Here is a 19,338-nt window from a genome sequence, read left to right as displayed (position 1 = left end):
GGCTGTCATGCCCAACCCCTGATTGCCGAGGACTACTCTTACTTCAGATGAGCACAGTTTTCACTGATTTATTTTGTGCTGCACATATCGATATTTACATATGTCTGTCTCATTCATGCAGTGTTGCTCTAAGGGCAATGCCAGAAAGTAGGTTACTTACTGACTCCAATGCCCAGTATCTTATTTGCCAAGAGAGTTTATTGCTTTTATCCTACCAGTAGGTTAGGCAACTTAGCTCTGCTAAATGTGATCACCCTCATGACCTGCACCAGTCTAGCATGATTTATAATAATTAGCTTAGTTGAGCCTTACTGATTTCACACATACTGCATAATTGTCTAGTTGCATGCTTATTCTAAACCAATGCTGCCCCCTAAATATGCTAAATTAATAATATTCTGAGACAAGCGACACTTAGAAAAGATGTGGTAACCGTTATAACTGATCTCCCGTACAGGTATACGTAGCTAATCCCTGCGCTATGCTTTTTAGCCGCAGTTTTACACTCCCCTAATGTCCACAGGTGAATAAGCCTACAAAAGTCAGGGTCAGTTCATGCAACAGATTTTTGTTTTCGTTTTAATTTCAGTATAGCCTTAACGTTTAACTCATAGCGATGCAGTAACTGATTGCAGACATTCAGCATGTTACTAACACGTTTGTTTACTTAACTATGCATCATGTAGTCCTCTCAACATACCTGTCTAGGTCTATGCGCACAGCGAACTCCCTATTACTGTTGATGCTTTGCCTAGCTTAAAACTAAACCATTTAATTGTATATCCAGCGTAAAGTTTGAACGTGAATAACCTCAATATACTTATCTAAAAAAAAAGGTGCACGGATTTATGTTAACCCCAATGTTAAAATGTTGATACTCAGCGTGCGGAATGCTGTTGGGGCACCACACGCCTGCTGTTATGGTCTTTATATGCACTGCAAAAATAAAGAATTAAAAAAAAAAAAAAAATGGGGCTGGTTTGAAATCTGCCCTGTTTCAGCAGCTTTTGCTCATTCCTAGTATCCTTTAAAATGGAATTTACGCTAAGCTGTCCAAGAGGGGGGGCGTGCTATTTCTCTCTATTCATGGGCCATCATTGGCTGATATCACCATTGACTAACACGGGGGTGTTAGTCAATGAAGACCAGGAAAAGGCAGGAATTTTAAAAAACTATTTCTCCTCTGTATATATTAAGGAAGAACCCATGGCAATAGATGTGCAAATGATTGCTACTAAAAACTTGCAGAATAATTGTAATTGGTTAACTCAAGACCAGGTGCTGCAGCAACTAAAGAAAGTTAACATAAACAAAGCTCCAGGGCCTGACGGTATCCATCCACGTGTACTTAAGGAGAAATAAGGGAACCTCTGTTTTTAATCTTTCAAGATTCTTTTCTTTCAGGAAGTGTTCCGGAGGATTGGAGGAAGGCAGATGCGGTTCCTATATTCAAAAAGTGTTCAAAATCCTTGCCTGGAAATTATAGACCTGTGAGCTTAACTTCTGTGGCTGGTAAAATATTTGAAAGGTTATTAAGGGATAATATTCAAGAATTCCTTGAGAAGAACATGGTTATCAGCAAAAATCAGCACGGTTTTATGAAGCACAGGTCGTGTCAAACTAACTTGATTGCATTCTACGAAGAAGTAAGTAGAAGTATAGATTAGGGTGTTGCAGTGGATGTGATCTATTTTGATTTTGCCAAGGCATTTGATACAGTTCCACACAGAAGATTAGTGTTCAAACTCAAGGAAATCGGTCTAGATGAAAATGTTTGTTCTTGGGTAGAACATTGGCTTAAAAACAGAGTACAAAGAGTTGTCGTTAATGGTAAATTTTCAAGCTGGACAGAGGTGGCAAGTGGTGTCCCTCAGGGGTCTGTTCTGGGACCCCTTCTATTTAACATGTTTATAAATGATCTTGAAGACAGCATTGAAAGTCATGTTTCAGTGTTTGCAGATGACACAAAACTTTGTAAAATAATACAATGTGAGCAAGATATTATTTTGCTGCAGACTGATTTAGATAGACTGGAGGACTGGGCACTCAAATGCCAGATGAAATTTAATTTTGAAAAATGCAAAGTTATGCACTTCGGCGTAAAGAATACACAAGCAACGTATACCCTTAATGGAAGCGAATTAGGGATAACACCACACGAAAAGGACTTGGGAATTGTTATAGACAACAAACTATGCAACAATGTGCAATGTCAATCAGCAGTGGCCAAGGCCAGTAGAGTATTGTCATGCATGAAAAAGGGCATTCATTCTCGGGACGAGAATATCATTTTGCCTCTTTATAAATCACTGGTAAGACCACATATTGAATATGCTGTGCAATTTTGGGCACCTGTTCTAAAGAAGGATATTATGGCACTAGAAAAATTGCAGAGGCGGGCTACAAAATTAATAAAAGGAATGGAACATATCAGCTATGAAGAAAGGTTAACAAATTTAAACAAATTTAAACTTATTTAGTTTAGAAAAACGTCGCCTGAGAGGGGATATGATAACATTATACAAATATATTCGAGGCCAATACAAACCATTGTGTGGAAATCTATTCACAAACCGGATTTTACATAGGACACGAGGTAATGCGTTTAGACTAGAAGAAAGAAGATTTCGTCTAAGGCAAAGGAAAGTTTTGTTTTTTTTTTTACTGTAAGAACAATCAGGATGTATAATTCTCTGCCTGAAGAAGTGGTTTTATCAGAGTCCATACAGATGTTCAAACCGCTACTAAATGCATACTTGCAAAAACAGAATATTCAAGGATATAATCTTTCAATGTAGGGTAATAACTGCTTGATCCAAGGATAAATCTGACTACCATTCTGGGGTCAAGAAGGAATTTTTTTCCTAGCTTGTTGCAATATTGGAAGTGCTTCAAACTGGGTTTTTTTGCCTTCTTTTGGATCAACAGCAAAAAACATGTGAGGAAGGCTAAACTTGATGAACGCAAGTCTCTTTTCAGCTATGTAACTATGTAACCAGGGGGTAGGGTTACAGTACCCACAGGAGAGAGAAGCATGATGATTCTCTTTCTATTCATGAGCCCTCATTGGCTGATAACACCAGGGGGTGGGGTTACAGTACCCACAGGAGAAACAAAGCGGTTTTCCTGCACTATAGTGCCCTGAGGGCCCCCCACCCTCAGGGTCTCCCTCCCGTTAAAACCCCTGTGGCGAAACCGACCTCGCCACGTGTCCTTGGAGGGGGCTGCTTGCCCGCCTCTTGCCTTTGGACTTTATGTGAATGTGTTAACCCAGATAGCTATACCATGGAGCCTATTCATATAATGAAAGACTATGGGAAAGACTTTAGCTCCATGGCAATTGTACTGTGTGAATAGGATCTGCGCGCTATTCGGTAGTTTTGTGCGCTCAGATCCCAGCTATCGGGGGATATGTGAAATGTCTGTGTGTTATGGGTAAAAAGTAACTTTCTGTATTTTAAAGTGTTTTATGTCTTTCTGTAACCATGTGGTTAATGGAGTCTGCTTCTAGCCCTGGATAATTGGATTACTTCCCCCCATTGTCTCCAGGATAGAGGCCTCTGTAAAACCTGTGTGAGCCAGATTTAGCCATGCTGACAGGGGTTTTAAAAGATACTTTAGTAACTTTTGAACCCCTGGTCTGATCCATGCCATTTTTTAATATGTTGTTCCCCTGAATGGATTGATTATGTAATTGTGTGTGAATGTGGTGTATGGTTTTAAAGTTATGAAAGTTGTGTAAAAAGTATATTTTAAACTGTATGCATAATGGGATTATGTGTCACACTAAGGGGAGGGGATGTGTGGGTTGCACCCATGTTACTATTGGTTATTTTATGCCTCCCCCTGGGTGTGGCCTGTATGTGTGAGATGGAAATAAAAGCTAGGCTGGATGAGCCAGTCCAGAGTTCCTGTTTAACCCTCAAAGTGAAGTGTCGTCTCATTATTGGGGGAGGATTTATTGCATGCTGTTCCAGTTTGACTGCTAGGAGTGCAAACCTATTCGTATGGTTCCTATTCAACTGTCTACAGCATTCAGAGGCTTGAGAGGATTCATATGCTTCTCTGATTCGGTGATTGTGGTGTTGGCTAGAGTGCTTGGAGGCCTCAGGAAGCGCTAGGAGCATCCATTAACGGAGGTACCCAGTCGGGGTGCCAGGCGATCCGTTACAACCCCTTCAGCAGCTTACCTTATTCCAGCGCCGTGCTCTCACGGCACTGGTGACCTCTCCTCCCCATCCAACGTCCGCAAGTGCCGGGCGCGCATTCAAAGAGTCTATAGAAAAGCATTTCTCAATGCTTTACTATGGACGCTCTGCGCGATGGATGCGAAATTCGCATCCAGCGTCGCAGATGTGCCTCTAGTGGCTGTCCGGAAGACAGACACTAAAGGCTGGATTAACCCTGCAATGTAAACATAGCAGTTTATCTGAAACTGCTATGTTTGCATCTGAAGGGTTAAAACCTGAGGGACCTGGCACCCAGACCACTTCATTGAGCTGAAGTGGTCTGGGTGACTATAGTGTCCCTTTAATCCTAAGCTCCCACACTAAAGCCACACTTAACCATCACTCTGATATACTAATTGCATCCAATCTCCATTCAATGTCATTTTACTCCTCCAATTTCATCACACCCTCATATTATACAATCACACCCTCATATTACACAATCTTGTCTTTTGCCGTGTTATGTCATCTTGTCCGTTCACCACATTCCTGTGTTACATGCCATCTTATTCCCCCTTCACTATCTACCACCACCACTCTGTACCCTCATACCATCTTTTGTCCCCTCTTCTCTATGTGGTCACCATGTAAATTATAAATAAGTAGAAAATAGGATAAGCTCTAAAAGGTAATTAAATGTAGAATTGTAAGCAGGCAGCAAACACTGGTAGTAAAAGATACTCTTACTCCCTTACTGATTAATATAGAGCAATATAATACAAAATATATGTACAACTTGCGCCAAAATAAAAAGACCAATAGAATATCAGATGCTTGGAGTATTTTTTACTGGTTAAATCATCCAGGCAGGTATATGTAATAAAGAAGAAAGATAACTAGTAATGGTGCAGAGTATCTAGTACCAAGTGCAGAACAAACAACAAAGAGGTATATGATTGTCACAGTTCTCACTGCGACATCCAGACGGCCAGACGAGGTCGCCCCAGAAGTGCCCGATGAGGGAATTGAACCTGGGTACTTTGCAATCCTGGACCTGCTTTTTTGCCTTTGAGCCACTATACAGGTCTGGTAATTGCCTGAAGTATAATCTTGCCTTGTATCCAGCACTGGGGGCTGGACGTTATTCTGTGGCTGCTCCAACATTCTCAGCACACCTGTGGCTGATCACCAATTAGCCAGGTATAAGACACTGCCTCTCCCTGAGGGCAGTGTCAGTTCATTGACTCTGGTTCTGTATTGCTGTTTGTGTTCCAGTGTGCTCCTGTTGATTCCTGACCTTGGCTTGTTATTTCGTTGTACCCTGACTTCTGGCATCCTCTGACCTCGGCTCTCTACTCGTTTATCCTGATTTCTGGCACTCACTGACTTCTGGCTTACCCACGACTATTCTCCTGGTTTATCCATTTCTGTACTGTGACTTGGAGCATTAACCTGCACAGCCTCCGTGCACAGACTCACAGGCCAGGTGAGTTCTTACCTGACCACCTTGGCCTGTGTTTAATTGCAAGGGTGAGCATATATCTGCGCCACAGACTCCCAACCAAGGTAAGCTGCTACAATGATGTAGCATTCACATTTAGTAGAGCTATAAAACCAGCTCTGAGTATAACAGAGTGCAGCGGCACAATCCCCACTGATAGATTTGTTGTTCTAGGAGTCAGTCACTTGGGTGGTACAATCCCCACCAGGGGTATAATGTAGAGTAGCTCCTCCAAACGGTAGTTCTTCCAAGGATTCAGGTAGCAGGTAGGCACTGGTGGTATAGATGTGCCAGGAACAGTATAAGATATAAAAAATAAAAAAAAAATAAAGTGAAATGCATACAAATATAATAGTCAGACAAATAAATTAGGTAAATGCCAAATATCTTTAGTGCTTATAATAACTAGTATAAAATAACATAACTCGTTTAATCTACTAAGGACTTTCTCAAGTGTAAAAATCAGTATAAATCTGTTGTATTCATAGCTGGTTTTATAGCTCTATTAAATGTGAGTGCTTCATCATAGAACTCTTTGTTGTTTGTTCTGCACTTGGTACTAGATACTCTGCACCAGTGGCATACACACAAACCATGGGGCCCCGGTGCGAAAATAACTTGTGGGCCCCCCTACACACACACAGACAGACAGACAGACAGACAGATACAGACAGGCACACACTACAGACAGATACACAGACACACACAAGACACATACATAAAAAAACAGACAGGCACACATAGACACAGACATGCACACATACAGGCAGACACACACATACAAACAGACACGCACACACACACATACAAAGACATACGTACAAACAGGCAGACACACACACACACACAATGTTTAAGTCACCCTCCTGTTTCTTACCTTTTAGGTGCAGGAGGGTGACTGAGGTCCAGTGGTGGCTCGGGTGTGTCTATGTGTGCCTGAGAGGTCCGCGTAGAATGCTAGCTGTCTGCCTTCGAACACGAATGGGGACTGTGTCCTGGTCGCTTGGAGGACCGCTGCTCTGTCCCGTGGTTCAGGAAGCGCACCAGGAGGTCTCTCGGTGCTGGGGCTTTAGGTGGACGTGGGAGGCGGAACATCCCTCCCAGCATTGCCTGCTTGGCCTGTTTGGCAGGTAGCAGAGAAGCCAGCAGGCATCGCATGAAGTGCGGTACCTCTGCCTCCGGGATATCCTCTCCGAGACCCCTGATTTTAATGTTCAGGCTTCTCCTCTGATCTTCAAGGTCAGCAAATCGTTTGTCTGTTGTGTGGGACAGTTGTTGCAGGTCCTGCACGGCTTTAGTTAGCTGTGTTGTTTCTCGTGTGTTACGGCGGGTGTCTGCTTCCAATGTGGTTAGGCGACCTGTCAGACCTTGCAGATCTCCGCGTATCTGGGCCATGTCCGCCTGTATGGTGAGTTGCAGCCCTTCCAGCAATTCTTTCATCACCGCGGTGGTCACGGGTGAGTTGTCCACTCGCGGGCTTGCTTGGGCTGGAGCTGTTAAGGTGGGTGGGCAGTGTAGGTCGGGCCCGCTTGTGAGATCGTCGGACATTTCGGAGTAGTCATCGGCGTAGTCGGCCATGTTGGGGCCTGTGTTGCTGCCGCCATAAGTCGCCAATAGTTCCGCTTAGCCGGGGCTTGTCAGGCTTGGGCTTAGTTTTACGGCCCATCTTTTCGCCCCTATTTAGGGGTGTCGGTTGGTGCCCTTTATACAGGTTTTGTGCCGTGTTAGAGGGTCTACTGCTATGGCTTGGTCCGGAGCTCCGGTAACATGCTGCCATTCAGGTTCGTGGCTTGGCTCCGCCCCTCAAAAACATTTTTTAATGGTCTATCACTTACTTGAGTCCCATGTGCGTCTATGCGCCAGTCCTCCCTTCAGATATAGTGAAAGAAGTTAAATATATCAATTGCATCCCAATTTGGACAAAATGCATTAGTAAGAGCATCACTAAAAGACGAGCAGGACTGATGTCACTAATGTCAAAGAAGAACCTTCTTCATTAACGATGTATAAGAGAGGGCAGGTTCGAGGGCACCTTAGGGTTCCAGGTGAGTGCCATAATGATGAAAACCATTTGATTACTTACCATGTGGTGCCAGGGAGCTCTGGCACCATAACCACCACAGCTCAATGTAGTGATCAATAAAATCTTATAATACTAGGGTGGCAGCTTGCATGCTAGGTATGTGATGGCACACAGAAAAGCAGAGAATTTGGAGACAGACAGATCGTCACACAACCACATCTGAGCACAGAGGGATGAAGGCATTAAAAAAAAAATTACATTAAAAAAAAAACAAAAAAAAACGTAAAAATTGATAGAAATCGCAAGGATCTCCACATTAAATCAATCCTATAACCAACAAATCGAACATTCTGTCTCTGTCTAGTTTGTATGTCTGTGGGACCGCCTGTCAGTCTTTTTTTTTTTTTTTTTCTTCTTCTTATCTCTGTCTCTTTCTGGATCTGTATTTTTGGCCTTTTAAATTAGATATTATATAGATATGCACCTTGGACTCCACGCTCAAAGTTTCAATTTTAACAATGTAGTACTTGCTCTGGTGCTGTAATCCTCAGCCCGAAAACCGTGAAAGAAAATAAAAATTAGTGTGATGACATATCTCAAGCTCAGGTGAAGGACAGGTTAGAAACCATAGGTGCATAGCATTCTAGGTTTAAAAAAAGACTAAAGTCCATCAAGCTCAACCTTGAAACCCATTATTTTGTGCCATTGATCCAAAAGAAGGCAAAACCCCAATTGTAGCCATTTCCAATTATACCAGAAACGGGGGAAATATCATTGACTCCACAATGGCAACCATATTTCTCTTTGGATCAACAACCTGTTCACATACAGTTGTAATCATAACTATTTCAACCCCCATTGATAACCAGGTTTATTGTCCAAATATACAGACTTTCAGCTGTTTGCAATTAACAAATCAAACAAACGCAATTGAAATAGCTCAATGCTTTAAGTGGTTTCCCCAAATTCAACTAAAAATGCAACTTAAAATGACTTCTCCAGTTTCAAAATGATTCAACCCTTTCATGACAAACACATTTAGAACTTAGTTGAGCACCCTTTTGCTGTTATGACCTGTTGCAAACGAGATGCCTAGCCAGACACCAGCTGTGGCAGATTTTCTGAGGAATCTTCGACCATTGCTGATGAACAACGGCCTCCAGTTCAGTAATATTCTTTGGTTTGCATGCTGCAACCGCCTTCTTCACATCCCACCAGAGATTTTTTATGGGGTTCAAGCTAGGTGACTGTGGTGGCCACTGTAGAGTTTTCTAGGACTTCTTCTGCAACCAAGCCTTGGTGGAATTTGACGTATGCTTGGAATCATTGTCTTGTTGAAAGGTCCAGTGATGCCCAAGCTTTAGCTTCCTCAAAGACAGCATGACGTTTTCTTATAAGATTCTTGATGAGTGCCGAACTGTGAGGGAGCGATTACTAAGGACTGCATCCGCCAGTGGTGCCAGATGTTTAGACAGGGGCTGTGGAGGGCACAATTGCAGTGCTTGCTATAAGTGCTATTTCAGTAGATATACCTCTGGTTCCAGCACAGAGGCTTCTCAATGAGAAGCCCCTGATTGGAGTATTCCCCAGCACAGACTGAAAGGAAGGAGGGGGAGGGCTTACAAAGGTTGCAGGCAGGAGGACTGCAGCTTCTGCAAGCTGTGTCTTTTATATACCCCAAAACATACTGTAAAAAACATGCATGTTTTCTTTGGGGTATAATTACTAAATTGGTCAAAATAAATCTGTGTGAATAGAGCTGCTGCTTATGCTGATAGCTGATGTTCCCTTAAGATACATGTAATGTGGTTTTTAGCTATTTTAGGACCAAGCTTCTTAAACGTTTTTATTTTTAGAAAGGATATTTTTTCTTTGATTGGTTGAGAGGTCCAGTGCAGCTAAAATCACATTGATATCGACTACTACGGCATCTTTCAACCAGTGAGAGACAGCTATTCCAGTCTAGTCGAGTCCAATCTAGAGCAGGGGTAGGCAACCTTTGTAACTCCAGATGCTGTAGACTACATCTCCCTTGATGCTTTGCCAGCATTATGGCTCCAAGCATTATGGGAGATGTAGTCCACAACATCTAGAGAGCTGAAGGTGGCCTACCCCAGGTCTAGAGTTTTAGCGTTTGTTTCACTGTCCAGGGCTATTTTGCTTATGACCCATTTCTAGGCAAAGATCCCATGAAGCTTGTGTCACTAAACAAGTTTACACCGTGGTTGGGTTTTCCCAGTCTATCGCCATACATATTAAATACTACTGTTTATGGGCAGTCCTGGTTGACTGCTCTGAAGGGCTACCATATGGTCCACGCTGGTCCTAATCCCAGACCCCAGACTATCTTTTCTTGTCCCTCTCTGGTTTCCACACTTGCTAATTTTGGCAAGTTTATGTATGTGGTTTCAGAACACCTTATTACACTTTTTAGTCACAAAGTAAAAACATACTATGCAGAACTATTAGTATTCTGAGCAAAACTACAAACTTGTTCAAACTGGATTATAACATTACTCACGTCTTTCCAAATTCTAACATGAGCATATGGAAATATTCAAGAATTTTTTACAGCACTAAGAAGTGAGTCCTTCCTATTATTCCCTCAAAAAAAATGTCAAATTGCCAAGAAAAAAAGTGTTTTGGAAAACATTAGCACAAAACTGATGACTTGGTAAAATCACCTTTTGCTCACCTTGGTTTTTGGTTTTTATCTTGTCATGGCCACAGGCATAACCCCACCTAAATTTAATACGCTTGTTTAATGCTATTATACATGTGCAGCAAGGATCATAATGTGTTAACCTAAACCCATTAGACTGTTAAATCAAAATGACAATTTTTTTTGTCATAGTTTAGGGAAATATTCACTAATCTCCACATATTAGCGAATGGAAATCCTAATAGCACAATCTAGGCACACATAGTGGATTTCGAGAAAATTTGCAACTCAGATATAATCAAAGCTAGCCTGTTTTAGCCTAAGTTTTACCATTTGGATTTCAGTTTTTCAAAGTTTGGACATTAGTAAAATAATATATAAACCCTTTAATGTGAAAAAGCTTTGGTTACAAAATGCCAAACTTTTTTGTGAAAAATGTATGATTTTTTCATTCAGTCAGACAAGCTTTGAAAACACTGTCCAGTAGTTTGTGTCGAATTCACACATTCTCATTTGACTAATCATTTTAAGAAATCAAGGCAATCAATTCCACGAAATGGTGGAAAGCATTTTCAAACCCTATCAAATAGAATTCAGAATTCATAAGTGGTCTGGAAAAAACAGGTGATCTGACAGTCCTAGACAAAACAACACATTTTCCATTAAATCATAGAAGTAACAGTAGAGGGTGCCCAGGTCTGCCATATTTATCTGGACAACTAACACTTAAATATATTGAGTGGCAACATGAAGTATTCAAATACTGCAGGAGGAGAGACACTAAGTAATTACAGTCAAAGGAAAAAGAAAGTGCACACTCTTTAAATTCTATGATTTTACATATCAGGACATAATAACAATCATCTGCTTCTTAGCACGCCTTAAGATTAGGTAAATACAACCTCAGATGACCAACAACCAGCGCTGTATTTGCCGCTAGACAAACAAGGCATTTGCCTTGGGCGGTACTTTCAAGGGGGCGGCAAAAAAAGTTGCCCGCAAATGCCTTGTTAGCCTCTTCTGCTCAGCTCCATTGCGCGACCAGCAATGATGCCTGGAGCCTGAATATGATGTCACATTCCGGCATCACTCTGCGGTGCAAGGTGGAGCTGAGCAGGCAGTGGTGTATCCTGGTTTTGTGCTGCCCTAGGCAGGACAAAACTCAGGCGCCACCCCCACCCAACCTTTCCCCCTGCCCCGCATTCTAAATATACACACACACACACATTTACTGACAGATACGCATACACTAGCTAACAGAAACACAAACACACTAACAGACACACACACACACTAACAGACACTCACCCACCCACATTAACACATTTTTTTAAATTTATTTAAACACCCCCCCCCCCCAGCCTCCTTACCTTTGGGAATGCTGGGGGGGGTCTCTTCCTCCCTGGTGGTCCAGTGGCTGCTGGGCAAGCGGCACTGCCTGGCGGGCGGGCGGCTGGCGAGGGAGCACTTCCTCTGAGCTGTCTGCTCAGCTCCCTCGCGCGCCTCAGAGTGAGTCTGGGAGCCGGAATATGACGTCATATTCCGGCTCCCAGCCTCACTCTGCGGCGCGCGAGGGAGCTGAGCAGATAGCTCAAAGGAAGTGCTCCCTCGCCGGCTGCCCACCAGCGCCGCCTGACCGCCCAGCAGCCCGCCGGCAGCCCAGCATGTCTGTTAGCCGCAAGGCTAACAAGACATTTGCCTTGGGCATTTGGGGGCGGCTTTTTTTGCCGCCCCCTGGAAAATGCCGCCCAAGGCAAATGCCTTGTTTGCCTCGCGGCTAATACGCCCCTGTGAGCAGGGAGAGCTCACAAATCAGCACTCCCTCGCCGCCTGCCTGGAACTCAGCTAGCCACCTGCCTGCACACCTGCTTCCCTCCCTGCCCAAGCAGCAGCCCCACTGGTAAAAAAAAGCTACCCAGCTCTCCCAAAGGCAGGGAGGCTGGGTGCATTTAAATTAAAATTAAAAAATAAATCTGAGTGTTGGGGGGGAAATGTGAGTGTGTGTGTCTGTCAGTGCATGTCTGTGTGTGTGTCTGTATGTGAGTCTGTGTGTGTAAATCTGTGAATGTGTGTATGTATGTCAGGTATTGCAGCAATAAAATAAAACAATACCTTGGTTGTCAGGATATTTATATCGGCAGACATTTTGTGCTAAAATACAAATTAAAAGTGTATATTGTCAGAGTCACTCAGAACAGAGCAGACTCCATTTTGCTATCTTCAGGCTAACAAAGATACATGATTTCTATCCTTTCTGTAACTAACCACTGAGCCTGAGCTAAGGAATGCATTATATAAACAAGTCAAGTGATAAGCAATGAAGCAGGGGGATGGAATGCTCTGTTTAAAATTATTTTTATTCTATTAACATTTAAACAGACATTAGTGACAGAGAAGATTAAGTAATTAATTTTACTTTCTAAATTTTACAAGGTCCCATTGTAAGTAAGGGGTGAAATTGAGTTTACAACTGTCAATTTTAGAAATTACGATCAAAGTCATTGCCACAAAGACTGAGGCAAACGCTTTGAACTGACAGCAAATCTAAGTTATGGTAGTCATATTAGATAAGCCAAATGACGTAAAAATCGTCATCAGGAAAAGTTAACTCTTTCGTGGATAGGAAGGTTTAGTGAGGCGAGACTACCCTCTATGGACCAAATACCTAAATTACAATCTGCAGGTTACCATACCTTCAGTTTCCTATTGGCCTTATCAACTAATGACGTACAGAGAGTCTGGCCCTTTAAAAGTTATGACAAAGAGAAGAGAGAAGTTGTAGGAGTTTCGGGCTTTCAGATTCGGACATTCAGAGAGATTCAGGACAGATATTCACTCTGGGACTAACACTCAAGAAACACTCCTTGACACTTACTTTTTACTATTACTTACATACCTCCATACAACCAATCATACACGCATTCATGTTCCTGGAACTACCTACTCATCTGATGAGAACATCTACTTAACTGGTAATTATGCTGGTTTTATTTAATTAATCTAAATTAATTACAAATCTAATAGCATGATATGACTGGATAAATCACGGTCAGATTTCAATATTTAGAAATCTTAGTTAACTAACGAATATATAGTTATAAACATTCCATTCTGCAGGTGGAATTAATAATAATTTTATATCAGTGTGATATTATCACGTGTTAACATACCGATGTTTTTATCCAGGTGTATTGATTTGCTCTAAATAAGATATCTTTCTAGGCAAATTAAAATTCGGCTTATAGAATCTTGTAGATTATTCTTGTTGGATGGTTCTAGGAAATGATTAATGAGCTGGTTTGAATGTTATTTTAATTGAAAATTACATAAAAATAGGATATCATATGCCTAGGAGGATCTAGCCAGCATTGAAAGGGTTACTCAGTTGATCTGTTAGCCAAGGTTTTATGGCTTGTCGCTGGAAGTTTAGCTTTCTGTCTGTGAAGTACCCTCATAAATATTGTAAGTGACAGTTGATGCTGTTAGCCATCGGAACGTGTTTAACATTGGTATTGTATTGCATACTTATGTTATACTAAATATTCACTCATTATTATCATGCATGCTGCCTAATATTATTATTTTATTTGTCACAATAAATTATATCTATTATTATAACAAATTGTGATTTTATTTGTATGGAATACATTTCACTTACATGATAACGATCTCTAAGATCTAAGAGAATTGAAATAGTGGGCAATTCTCAACTGTTTAATATTATCATCCCATAAATATCCCCACAGTATAGGATCCTGACAGAGTGTGTGTATGTCTGTCAGTGATTGTGTGTCTGTCAGATCGTGTCAAATTAGTGAGTTTGTGCCAGTCAAAGTGTGTGTTAGTCTTTACTATGAAGAGGTGTGGCCTTGACAGGAAGGGGTGGGGCAAATTTTAATTAGGGGGTGCCCGGGTTCCGTCATGCCTAGGGCAGCACAGATCCAAAATACACCACTGCCAACAACACATGACATATTACACCGTGTCATGATTTAACAAAAATAAAACCAAAATAGAGAAGCCATGTGTGGAAAACTCAGTACACCCTTACTCTTTCCATAGGAATTAAGAGGCTAGGTAGGAGACAGTCGCTGCTAATCAAATGTCCTTGATTAACTGATCATCAGCAAGTGTGACTGTAACAGAGTTCCCTGTACCCCGGCTGGGTACCTCTGCCAAGGATCGCTTCCTAGCTGGAACAGGGGACAAACCTCAGCACGCTTGCCCTCAGTCGCCATGACTTGACCGGGGCCCTGGTACCGCTCACTCCTGGAGCCGAATGGGGAACTCGCTCTAGCAACCCCCAGGCACTGGACGACACTCAGTCCTGGGAGCTCTAGTCCTTACAAGGACTTTCCCTGCTGAATCCTCCAAGCTGGAACAGTGATTAGCCCTTCCCCTCCCAGTAACCAGACAACACATAGCTCTGGGAGTACAATCTGGAATGCTTTAATGGCAGCCACAATTGGCCTTATATGCATGTCCCCATGTAAGGGGCACTCCCCTTGGACCTGAGAGTAAACCACAGTAAAAAAGAAATACACAATTACATTGGCTCTCAGGTCCAGGACACTCCCATACAAAATAAGATAATCTCTCCTCTGTGCCTGGAAGATAATTGGATCAGGAACTGTACTAATCTAATCCAATTATCTCCAAGCACAGGAAAAAAAAACACTTTTCCCCAAACACCCCAAAGTACCCTAAAAATACACAAAACCCCACAAGCGTTACATCCCCTGATAGCCCTGATCTGGGTGACCACCATATATACAAAAATCCCCCAGATCAGTTCAGGAATTTCCTGTAAGTCATAATTTGAGAAACCGTGCACATGGTCCTATGCCCAAAATAGTTCCATGAAATCAGTGCTAACGGTGGGTCACGTTCGGTAGTCTTTTACAGGTGTACCTGCAGGGCCCGTAGTCTGTGGGCAGGAGGCTGGCAAGCAAGCTCCTCCAGGAGCTCGTGGCAAACTGACGTGGAAAGGAGAGTTTGTCAGAGTGACCACCACTACAAAAGTCAAAGTTCTAGCAGTTTGCTGGTCTGGAGTATTCAGGTGTGTGTTGGCACAATAACAAAGAGGAAATACGTCAGCAATGATCTTAGAGAAGCAATTGTTGCTGGCCATCAAACTGGGAAGGGTTATAAGGCCATTTCCAAACAATTTAAAGTCCATCATTCTACAGGGAGGAAGTTTATACTAAAGTGAACAACATTCAAAATAGTTGTCAATCTTCCCAGGAGTGGATGTCCCAGCAAATTCACCCCAAGTTCAGACAGTGCAATGTTCAGAAAAATTGCAAAAAAAACAAAAGCTTCATCTCAGATTCAACAGGCCTCAGTTAGCATGTTGCATGTTAAAGTCCATCACAGTTCAATTGGAAAAAGACTGAACAGTTATTGTTTGTTTGGAAGGGTTGCTAGGAGAATGCCTCTTCTTTCTAAAAAGTACATGGCACAACAACTTAGGTTTGCAAAGTTGCATCTGAACAAACCACAAGACTTCTGAAACAATGTCCTTTGGACCCATGAGACCAAAGCAGAGAAGTTTGGCTATAATGCACAGTGCCATGTTTGGCAAAAACCAAACACAGCACATCAGCACAAACACCTCATACCAATTGTCAAGCATGGTGGTAGTGGGTTGATGATTTGGGCTTATTTTGCAACCACAGGACATGGGAACCTTGTAGTCATTAAGTCGACTATGAACTCCTTTGTGTACCAAAGTATTCCAGAGTCAAATGTGGGGCCATCTGACGGACAACTAAAACTTGATCGAAATTGGGTCATGCAACAGGACAATGTTTGCAAGCACACCAGCCAATCTACAACAGAATAATACAAAATATATGTACAGGTTGCACCAAAATAAAAAGTCCAATAAAATATCAGATGTTTGGAGTATTCTTTACTTGTAAATCATCCATGCTTGTGATGGTGGCGGGTATATGTAATAAAGCAGAAAGATAACCCGTAATGGTGCAGAGTATTTTTCACTCAGACAGGGAGGTTTGCATCCCCCTTCCATTAGCTCCACTGAGCCAACGGAAGCTGTCAGGAGCACTCTGTTAGAGTGCACATTAACAGGGCTTTGAAATCTTACCTGTCGTCCTTCTTCCTTCTCCTCAGTCACAGTTACCTCCCTAGCTCCCCCTCTCCACCAAGAGCACTCACACACTTGTGGCGTCGAATTAGAGACTTCTCAATTAGAAGCATCTGATTGGTCATTTCCCTGGTACAAAGTGAAAATATGTGCTAGGGTTAACGAGGAGGATTGCAAAGGCCATAGGCATAAGAACCACAGCTGTGGCAAACTGTTTTTCGGTATACCCCCAAAAGCCAACATGCATAAATAAACACGTGCATGTTTTCATTGGGGGTATAGGTATTAAATAGTGATTTTAATTTTTTTTATTTATTTGTTTACAGGAGTGGAGTGGAGTGTTCCTTAAAAAATTCACGAACAGTTCACACTTTCAAAAATTAACAGGGAATAAAAATTATTTATTTATAAAATATTTTACCAGGTAAGATACATTGAAATTTCTCTCGCTTTCAACTATATCTGCTTAAAGCGGCTCTGCCCCTTTCGAGGGGGAGTGCATATTTTGTACCATTCGTAATGTGGTGCCCAGGATGTCCAGTAGAGAAACGTTGTACTTACCTGAAGCGGTTCGCTGTCAGTGTTTCTACCTTGGTTCTCCGGCTCTTAGTGCTTTCTCCTCCAGGATCCTGTGTCAGTGCAGTACTTTTGCGCATGCAGAGATGTTTATAGAGGATCTTGTGAGAATGCAGGAGCCTCCACTGAGCAAGTCTCTAGATCAGGGGTCCTCAAACTCCACCCCCCCAGATGTTGCTGAACTACAACTTCCATGATTCTCTGGCTATCTGTGTAATTCAAAGTATCATTGGGAGTTGTAGTTCAGCAACATCTGGAGGGCCACAGTTTGAGGTCCCCTGCTCTAGATGGACAAGACAATGCCTGATCCCACAGCCATCCTGACAGCTGTGGGAACTGAATATTAAATTATAGCAGATCATTTTCCTTTTCAGTCTTTACCTAAAGACAAATGTTTTCACTGCAATTAAAATGAGCTTTCCATAAAGATTTTATTTAAAAACAAAACAAAAAAACATTTATTTTGGTGACAGAGCTGCTTTACAAACATGTATTACTATCACAGAATGTCTCCACCCCAATGCAAGTCTGTGCTGACTGCTGACTGAATAATAAAATACACTGAATTGCATTGGGCTTTCCATCACTATGCAGAAACAGGTCTACATCGACACTGTGGTTTAGAACTACATTTCCCGGCATACTCTGCGCTACCGTAGGCTTCCTGTTGTACGTTCTGAATATGTCTGTGTCTGGACCTGACTTTTCCCAACAGGCTTTGCGTCCCTGGGAAAAATGGCGGCCGCCGGTTCATCCCAGGCTCCTATTTCTTTTGGGTTCAGTCGCAGCGTTAGGAAGAATCTACAGACGGTGTCAGACCCAGATACCCGGGACCAGGAGGAGGAGAAGGAGTACCTGGTTGGGGCTGAGGGAAAGGAGTTACTGGGGTGAGATATGGACAATAATCTCTCCTAATGTTGTGTATTGTATAGAGTAAGGTGGGCAAAAGGTAGGACCCCCCCCCACCCCCAGTTATTGTAGAACTACAACACCCATGATGCTGTGCTTGCCTGAAACTATAGTGGGCTTTCTAGTTCTGCAATAGCTGGGGGTAATCTACCTTATGCCCCCCACTTTGGTATAGTGAAAATGATCTTATTTATTTTTTATTTTCTAATTTTGCAACATGTCCAGGCTGAATCTGGTGGTAGTGCATTATGCAGGATGGTCCCATCTGGCTGGCTTAGCCTGATTGATATAATATAACCTTTTTTTGTCCACAGCAAAGTAGTAGCCTAGAATAAGCATGGCTATTTCTGATCATTCGACCTGAATTAAATGGGGACTCTTGCCATGGTTTATCCTAAACATGGTTTGGCCAATATGTAGGTACTAAGCTAAAAAAAAAAAAAATTAATCATATGATACTTTATCGCCCTTAAAGGAGTGATGCTGGGGAGGCTTTATCAAAGTGCGCTGAAAAAAATGATTTTTTTTGCATGCGATTCAAATATCTGTTTATTCGAGTGTGTTAACAGAAGTCTAAAAAGTATCTTTTCCTTTTTCTTTATAGTGACAGTTTGTGCCTCCATAAGTATGCAAAGTGATAAATAGTGAATGATGCCGCCATACTTCTAAAACTTCACGTAGAGGTTATTCTGTAGCTCTTTGATATTTTTTTTTTTTTTTAAATAATAAAGTTTGACATTTGTACTGGTGTCACACACACTTTTAGATAATGCATTAAAATGCAAATGAAACTAAGATACCTTTAAAATGTCATGCTGTTTCTGCTATGCATGCAGAAATATGCATATATGCTGCAAACAGATGCAGAAGGCTGACCCTTCATCTTTCGGTAAAAGGCTCAATCAGGGGTCTCACATTCTGGTCTGTTTTATTTATTTTTTTTCTTATACCATAAACCTTTGTCTAGCAGAGGTTTAAGGAATATGCAGTTGCACTCATCACACTATTTGCATACGCACTGTTTTGTGAACAAGTCTTGGTGTGGTCCTTTGTCCACATCTTTGTGTCAGGGGCTGAAAACGGGAGCGGAGAGATGTTTGGCCAATTGTCTGATGTGCATGCACAAGTTCGATAAGTAACCCCGTTTATGTCCCTGCTCTGTGAGGCAGAGTTATAGCTCCACTGATGGTTGCCTATTGCATCATGTAAAGCAAGCATGTCAAACTCAAAGTCTGGATCGGGCCACATAAACAATGTGGGCCGCAAAAAAAAAACCCGTACATTTTCATAGAAATTTAGGTTTATTTTAAAAATTACAGTATAAAAAAAATCCAGCATCCCCCTCTACTAAACCACAGCACCCTGTGCAAAATCTGAACCTCCCGATGA

General features: G+C 42.0%; 1 protein-coding gene across 1 annotated transcript in view; it reads left to right on the top strand.

Annotated features, from left to right (window-relative positions):
* The first annotated feature begins 17,768 nt into the window (after positions 1 to 17,768).
* The window catches only part of GPKOW (G-patch domain and KOW motifs), a 33,430-nt gene continuing 31,860 nt past the window's right edge, over positions 17,769 to 19,338 (top strand). Inside the window, exon 1 of the mRNA XM_063431348.1 lies at positions 17,769 to 17,927. Coding sequence (XP_063287418.1) covers positions 17,776 to 17,927 — 152 coding nt within the window. The 5' untranslated portion in view covers positions 17,769 to 17,775. The remainder of the gene's footprint in view (positions 17,928 to 19,338) is intronic.

This window comes from Pelobates fuscus, chromosome 9 (assembly GCF_036172605.1).
Source record: "Pelobates fuscus isolate aPelFus1 chromosome 9, aPelFus1.pri, whole genome shotgun sequence".
Lineage (NCBI taxonomy): Eukaryota > Metazoa > Chordata > Amphibia > Anura > Pelobatidae > Pelobates > Pelobates fuscus.
Note: the sequence above shows the minus strand (reverse complement) of the source record. Positions and strands in the feature narration are given on the sequence as shown.